This window comes from Schistocerca serialis, chromosome 1 (genome assembly GCF_023864345.2).
Source record: "Schistocerca serialis cubense isolate TAMUIC-IGC-003099 chromosome 1, iqSchSeri2.2, whole genome shotgun sequence".
Classification (NCBI taxonomy): Eukaryota; Metazoa; Arthropoda; class Insecta; order Orthoptera; family Acrididae; genus Schistocerca; species Schistocerca serialis.
In genome coordinates, this window is record NC_064638.1 from 342,468,849 (window position 1) to 342,477,725 (window position 8,877).

Genomic DNA, 8,877 nt, shown 5'->3' on the forward strand with positions numbered 1-8,877 from the left:
GAAGAAGTGTGAAGGAAAAGGGCTGGAGAAGTATAACAAAAGGGGGTAGATTTTGGGAAAGTCACTCAGAACTGTGGATCAGGGGAGACTTACCATATGGAATGAGAAGGAAAGACAGATTGTTGGGCACTGCATCGTATGAGATTTGAAAACCTGAGAGGTGAAAGACTGAGATTACTACTAAAACATCATGCATTAGTTAATAAGAGTGAGAAGCTAAGTGCATTGTACGTAACAGAGGTGGGAGGGGTTGGTGAAAAGTAGAGAGGAGAGACAATGAAAGATGTAGAAAACTAAAATGGAGTAAAGCAAAGAGTAGTTACACTGAAGAAAAGCTGAGACAGAAGAAATTAACATAAATTAAGTAAATTAAAGCCAGGTGGGTGGCAAGAACCAAGGATATGTTGCGGTGCTAGTTCCCACCTGCGGAGTTCTGAGAAACTGGTATCTGGGGGAAGACTTCTCACTTGGAGTTACTACAAAATGCCTAACTCTGAAAGTCCCAGTTTCTGGATTCAATCGTACCCTACACCAGGCTCTTTTACAGTTTCAAATATAGTAATCTCTTGCTCTTACCTGGCTAATCTGTGACCTATATGTCTCATCAGCAAATTTCCATTCTACCGACTTCTAACCTTCTACAAAATCCAGCAATTATCTGCCCCTCATGTATCCTTGAATGGTATCATCTGCCAAGGCAACTTCAAACTGCAACAACATGCCAGACTTCACCTCAAAAGCTATCCCACCTTCTCCTATACTACCTGAACAGTGGTATTTATCCTTCCTGTCCCTCTGCAGCTTCCTAAGCAGACACGCCATCAACCACCACTCCTCTCCTACAAACACAGCTTGGCCAACCTCCTTAACATCCCACAGCCTTCACCACTGCCTCCCAAGCCAAGAATAACCTATAATCCCTAGAACCAGTCACAACAGTACAGTGTCCTTAACTTCTCATCTAAAGCACTCTACATCCTGAATTATCTGTATTATGTAACGGCCCTCACTTTTAGCCCTTAACCTGCAGTTGATCATGCTGCTTTGGCGAAGGACCTCCTTTTCTTCATACATAATATCCACTGGAAATATCACTTTGCAACCCAACACCAAAACCTTTCCAACAGTAAACCTAACATTGAACCCTGCCTTGAACAGTTCAGACTACAATCCCAACTTGATACACAACCACTACCTCAAAATGATCCCTTACAAGCCTTCCAAGAATTCCTTATATCCAGCATTGCCTCACAACCCTTCCTAGGGTCCCTACAATGCAATTCTAACCTGTCCTCTGCAGAACTCTAGGCTCTATGTTCCCTAAAAGTTGATGACTTCATCATTATCCTCCCAGCAGACAGAGGATATACCACTGTAGTATTTGACTGAAAAGAATATGTTAGTGAAGGTCTACACCAGCTGTCTGACACCTGTACATAAGGCATCTGCTATCAAGATCTCATTCCTGTGATTCAAACTGACCTGCAGTCCCTCCTTAAAACCTCAGGCCCCTCACAAGGACTAACACCCTCAATCCATAGAACTTCTGAAACCACCAAAACCATGCACCCCACCTTTTACCTTCTTTCTAAGATCACGCTCTACAACATGACATTCATGACCTTGGCACCTGTTTCACCACACACACCATCTGGATTCTTACCCCAGATACTCGTTTCTCAGAACTTTGCAGGTGGGAACTAGCACTACAACATGTCCTTGGTTCTCACCACCCACCTGGCCTTAATCTATGTTAATTTTTTCTGACCCAGCTTTTCTTCACTGTAACTACTCTTTGCTTCACTCTGTTTTAGTTTTCCACATCTATCATTGTCTTTCCCATCTATTTTTCACCATCCCCTCCCACCTCTGTTATGTATGATGCACTTAGCTCTCACTCTTATTAACTCGTACATAATGTTTTAATAGTAATCTCTGTCTTGCACATTACATTGTCTCTCACCTTTAAGTTCTCAGGTTTTCAAATATTGTCCGATGCAGTCCCCAGCAATCAGTCTTTCCTTCTCATCGTGTACAGTAAGTTTAATGTGGTCCACGGTTGTGGGCGACTTTCCCGAAATCTACCTCTTTTCCTAAACCTCTTCGGTCCTTTCCCTCCACCATTCTTCCTTCCCTTTCAACCCTTTTGCCTGAAGAAGGAGCCACCGGCTCAGGTAGCTTGCCTATCACAACAGTCTTTTATGTGTGTTCTGCTGCTGCTTGGTGACTAGATTTTTTATCTATCCAGTTAAACAATTTTGTGAATACTTGGTTGTTTTTGTTGTTGTACAAGTAATATATATGACATCATGGAAAGAAGTCTAATTTCTGAGCCGATGGTTCACTTTCTACTTCTGTTTGTTGTTGTGGTCTTCAGTCTTGAGACTGGTTCGATGCAGCTCTCCATGCTACTCTATACTGTGCAAACTTCTTCATCTCCCAGTACCTACTGCAACCTACATCCTTTTGAATCTGCTTAGTGTATTCATCTATTGGTCTCCCTCTATGATTTTTACCCTCCACACTGCCCTCCAATACTAAATTGGTGATCCCTTGATGCCTAAGAACATGTCCTGCCAACTGATCCCTTCTTCTAGTCAAGTTGTGCCACAAACTACTCTTCTCCCCAATTCTATTCAATACCTCCTCATTAGTTACGTGATCTAATCATCTAATCTTCAGCATTCTTCTCTAACACCACATTTTGAAAGTTTCTATACTCTTCTTGTCCAAACTATTTATCATCCATGTTTCATTTCCATACATGGAAATGGTTAAGCGAGGATGGCTAGAGGACAAATGTAAGGATGTAGAGGCTTATCTCACTAGGGCTAAGATAGATACTGCCTACAGGAAAATTACAGAGACCTTTGGAGAAAGGAGAACCACTTGCATGAATATCAAGAGCTTTGATGGAAACCCAGTTCTAAGCAAAGAGGGGAAAGCAGAAAGGTGGAAGAAGTATATAGAGGGCCTATACAAGGGCGATGTGCTTGAGGACAATATTATGGAAATGGAAGAGGGTGTAGATGAAGATGAAATGGGAGATATGATATTGCATGACGAGTTTGACAGAGCACTGAAAGACCTGAGTTGAAACAAGGCCCCCGACATAGACAACATTCCATTAGAACTACTGACAACCTTGGGAGAGCCAGTCCTGAAAAAACTCCACCATCTGGTGAGCAAGATGTATGAGACGGGCGAAATACCCTCAGACTTCAAGAAGAATATAATAATCCCAATCCCAAAGAAAGCAGGTGTTGACAGATGTGAAAATTATCAAACCATCAGTTTAATAAGTCACAGCTGCAAAATACTAATTCGAATTCTTTATAGATGAATGGAAAAACCGATCTAAGCCGACCACGGGGAAGATCAGTTTGGTTTCCGTAGGAATGTTGGGACACGTGAGGCAATACTGACCCTACGACTTATCTTAGAAGAAAGATTAAGGAAAGGCAAACCTACATTTCTAGCACTTGCAGACTTAGAGAAAGCTTTTGACAATGTTGATTGGAATACTCTCTTTCAAATTCTGAAGGTGGCAGGGGTAAAATACAGGGAGTGAAAGGCTATTTACAATTTGTACAGAAACCAGATGGCAGTCATATGATTCGAGGGGTATGAAAGGGAAGCAGTGGTTGGGAAGGGAGTGAGACAGGGTTGTAGCCTATCCCCGATGTTATTCAATCTGTATATTGAGCAAGCAATAAAGGAAACAAAAGAAAAGTTCGGAGTGGGTATTAAAATCCATGGAGACGAAATAAAAACTTTGAGGTTCGCAGATGACATTTTGATTCTGTCAGAGACAGCAAGGGACTTGGAAGAGCAGTTGAACAGAAGGACAGTGTGTTGAAAGGAGGGTATAAGATGAACATCAACAAAAGCAAAACGAAGATAATGGAATGTAGTCGAATTAAGTAGGGTGATGCTGAGGGAATTAGTTTAGGAAATGAGACACTTAAAGTAGTAAAGGAGTTTTGCTATTTGTGTAGCAAAATAACTGATGATGGTCGAAGTAGAGAGGATATAAAATGTAGACTGGCAATGGCAAAGAAAGTGTTTCTGAAGAAGAAAAATTTGTTAACATCAAGTACAGATTTAAATGTCAGGAAGTCGTTTCTGAAAGTATTTGTATGGAGTGTAGCCATGTATGGAAGTGAAACGTGGATGATAAATAGCTTAGACAAGAAGAGAACAGAAGCTTTTGAAATGTGGTGCTATGGAAGAATGCTGAAGATTAGATGAGTTGATCACATAACTAATGAGGAGGTATTGAATAGAATTGGGGAGAAGAGGAGCTTGTGGCACAACTTGACTACAAGAAGGGATCGGTTGGTAGGACATGTTCTGAGACATCGAGGGATCACCAATTTAGTATTGGAGGGAAGCGTGGAGGGTAAAAATCGTAGAGGGAGACCAAGAGATGAATACACTAAGCAGATTTAGAAGGATGTAGGCTGCAGAAGGTACTGGGAGATGAAGAAGCTTGCACAGGATAGAGTAGCGTGGAGAGCTGCATCAAACCAGTCTCAGGACTGAAGACCTTAACAACAACATGGCTACACTCCATACAAATACTTTCAGAAACGACTTCCTGACACTTAAATCTATATTCGATGTTAACAAATTTCTCTTCTTCAGAAACGCTTACCTTGCCATTGCCAGTCTACATTTTATATCCTCTCTAGTTCGACCATCATCCGTTATTTTGCTCCACAAATAGCAAAACTCCTTTACTACTTTAAGTGTCTCATTTCCTAATCTAATTCCCTCAGCATCACCCGCCTTAATTCGACTACATTCCATTATCCTCGTTTTGCTTTTGTTGATGTTCATCTTATACCCTCCTTTCAACACACTGTCCTTCTGTTCAACTGCTCTTCCAAGTCCCTTGCTGTCTCTGACAGAATCAAAATGTCATCTGCGAACCTCAAAGTTTTTATTTCGTATCCATGGATTTTAATACCTACTCTGAACTTTTCTTTTGTTTCCTTTATTGCTTGCTCAATATACAGATTGGATAACATCAGGGATAGGCTACAACCCTGTCTCACTCCCTTCCCAACCACTGCTTCCGTTTCATACCCCTCGACTCTTATAACTGTCATCTGGTTTCTGTACAAATTGTAAATAGCCTAACGCTCCCTGTATTTTACCCCTTCCACCTTCAGAATTTGAAAGAGAGTATTCCAGTCAACATTGTCAAAAGCTTTCTCTAAGTCTACAAATGCTAGAAACGTAGGTTTGCCTTTCTTTAATCTAGCAGCTAAGATAAGTCATAGGGTCAGTATTACCTCATGTGTTCCAACATTTCTACGGGATCCAAACTGATCTTCCCCGAGGTCGGCTTCTACCAGTTTTTCCATTCGTCTGTAAAGAATTCGCATTAGTATTTTGCAGCCGTATACTTCTATACTAGGTGAAAATATTTCTTAAGGTCTCTGTGTTAATACAGTTCTTTAATATATTTGGTTGTGGGATATGGTAATAAGTAATTGCTGTCCTGTGGAATTAAATTGTCTCAGTCCATTCAGGTGGTCTGTTGCTTGTATATTGGATTCTAGCATGTGTAATGTGTCATGTTCTCTGTATTGTATGATAATCAGGAGGACAGTACCCACTTGGGTTTCCATCAATCTTAATTTATTGATGCAAGGTGGGCAATGCTTTATGTGTCAAGTGTATCATAGTCACCGTGTCACAAGTGTATCATAGTTGCCACATCATTGCGCTCACTGACATCTTCATCTCATGATGTAGCGTGCCATCATAGCCTTTCATGCAGCTACAACAAATAATTTAACCACAACTACTGCTGTATATTTTGTCATTGACATCATTGTTCCATGTCATATACGTGAACATTTGAAGCTGTTTGTGTTTGAGTAGACTTTTGTCTCACAGAATAACAGAAAATTTTGGCTCTACTCCAGTACTCCTACTTGGTTCTACGACATTAGTTTACTACTGTGCATTTCATCAACATAGTTATTAAGATTGGGTACTAGACTATGATAAACATCATAAGTTCCAGCTATCTGAGCTGCATGCAATGTGTCATTCCTAACCTGTCTCTTTAATGTGTTCAGTTCTGTTTCTGTGTTACCTATCTGATCATTAATGTGAGTCTAGACCCTTAAAGCCATAGACAAAAAGCACATCGAGCATTTTAACTTTAGTATTGGTCCAGGATGCTCCATATAAAATATAATTAAAGAAGAACAAATGTTTCCATTTTTGAGCTGGGTTCAATTCTCAGCTGGGTTGGAGAGTTTACTCTGCTCAGGGACTGGGCATTATGTCGTCTTCATCATCCTCATTGATGCGAAAGTCACCAAAGTGGCATGAACTAAAAAGACTTGCACCAGGTGACCGGTCTACCTGACAGAAGGCCTTAGTCACATGGCATTTCATTCCATTTCATCAACAGCAACTTAGAACAGATGCAAGAAACCCTGACACAAGATTTGCCTAATCATCATTATCATATCATCATGACCATGAACATCATCAAAAATGGTTGTACTTACTGCTGAGCATTGTGACCCCATGAAACAAGCATCTCCTTCCTGGACAGCTACCAGCTTCTATTTGTCTTTTATAAGATTTTTTAAAGGAAAATTTCCTTGAGGAACAATGAACTTACAGGAAGACATAATGGCCAGCTAGTATATGTCCTCAGGATATGAAACTGTAAATACTACTGACAGTCACATATAAAAGTCACCTTCTAAAGCTGTGTACTGAGCAGCAATATGACGTTTTTGTAATAGAATGTTTTGTAATATTAAAAATTAAATTGTTTGCTGTGAAATAATGATTGATGTCTTTATTGTAGGCCTGTAGAGTTTGGTTAATATTGGAAAATTAATCAGTATGCTTGTGATATTAGCTATCCGTATACTTTTTAATAAGACGTTTTATTGATAACAAATGTGCATAAGAAAACAGATTATCCTCAGACTGTTTGGTCTGAGGGTTGACACCATCACAGACAGAAAAAAGGGCACCCATGAAATGTTAAAGGTTTTTGAGAAGGCACTATGGAAGGGGCAACCAGATCCTTGCCTGAAAAGATATGTAGTGGAAAGTTTATCACAGAATTTAACTATTTGATTTGTTAATTCCCCTGAGTTTTACTGATATTCTGATGTTTATGACCCTACCCCCACCCCCTCTGTCCATCCCCTACTTTTTCATAACCATCCTAATACTTTGTTATTTTCTCCAGTTTGTTACTTTTGCCCTGCTCTTGAAATGAAGTTTAGGGCATAGTGTTTATTTTCATGCCGCTAATACACATTTATAACTTTTTTATACTTCAGTATTATTTCATACTATTACGATCATGTAGCCACTTATTTGGGAGAATATTTTACATGCCCTGACATATTCTGAATCTAGAAACATGTGAAATTTATGTCATGTCATGCTTTTGTAAGATTTTAACATTTTAACTAACAAATAAGATTGAGATTCTTTTAAAACTGAAAAAAATTCTGACATTTCTGAAATTTAAAACAAAATATCTGTTATTGTCTATATCACTCCTTGCCTGGTAAACTACTTAGGCAACATTCCATCTGTGATTTTCTATTTTTCTAGGATAAGTTGGCAGTAGTTTAATCAGTGTACACTCATTTTTAAGTGTAGTGATATCAACATTAATAGTCAGTAGATTACTAGCCTGAAAAAGACAAAGGTCCCAGGTTTTGAGTCCTAGCACACATTTTTAATCTGGAAGAAAGTTTAAAATCAGCACATATTCCACTGCAGAGTGAAAATTCAATGTGTATTGACAGCATAGTTTACTGTCAATATTTGGTAAATGTGGAGTTTTTTAGCTAGATTTTTCTGTTTTGATGTTTATGCAAGTGACAAAGTATAATGGTAGAACAAATCTTGGTAGAGAACTTTATTAATTATTAAACTACAATGACTGATAATGACAGTGACTAACTTTTACAATTTGTAAAATACATATTTGATACAATGGTGCTTGCATATTATTAAAGTCTGTGTACTGTCCAGCCTAATGTAAATCACCTATGGCAGGAGATTATGCCAGAAATTAAATTCATCATACTTCAAGTTGCTTTCAATAGATAAATTGACATCAAAATGCAGGTAAGCTTTTCCATCGGTGGTGTATGGAGTCCAGTATTGAGTAATCACTGAGTCCACAGTTGGTGTGGGATTTCTGTAACATAACATGAATGGGTTTTGTGTAGAAAGTTCTGAACAGTTAATTAATACAAAAAAATGGTAATTGCAAACCAAGTGTACCATAGTGAGCAAGTGCCATTAGTAGCAGATTAGAGGAGATGAGCCTATTCATAACACGTATACATCTATTACCTTCAACAGATAAAGGTTTTTTTTTAATAGAATTCATATTCAGTATGTCATTTTTGTTTCACAAAATACATCATTCTCATGCCAAAATATTATCATGGCATTATTAAGATTTTATCAAATGTAACAAGGTAGCTTCTCAAACTTGGAAAAAAATCTCTGAGAACTCCAGGTAAGTGTTAAAATATCTCAGTTGAATGAATATATTCATTTATTTCTCTTACACCATAACTAAACAAATTAAGTACTAATGATTTTCATCTATAAGATGATTGAACTTTGTAGTATAAAAAAGTCCAAAGTGTTATATATACTATAAGGGGATGGAACTTGGTAGCATAAAAAAATTTAAAGTGTTATTATACCAATAATGTATGAAAACACAGCGCTATTGAAGGAGGTCTATAATGAAGTGGTTAAAAAAAGCTGTTTAAGGTCACTCAAAATAAAAGCAAAGTTATGAAATTGGTAGAAATGTATTTAAAATTAAGCTGGTTCATGCCACATAATACAGTT

General features: G+C 38.4%; 1 protein-coding gene across 1 annotated transcript in view; it reads right to left on the bottom strand.

Moving 5' to 3' along the window:
• Positions 1–8,012: 8,012 nt before the first annotated feature.
• Positions 8,013–8,877, bottom strand: part of LOC126457386 (esterase FE4-like) — a 105,999-nt gene continuing 105,134 nt past the window's right edge. The window contains exon 10 of the mRNA XM_050093649.1: positions 8,013–8,206. Coding sequence (XP_049949606.1) covers positions 8,053–8,206 — 154 coding nt within the window. The 3' untranslated portion in view covers positions 8,013–8,052. The remainder of the gene's footprint in view (positions 8,207–8,877) is intronic.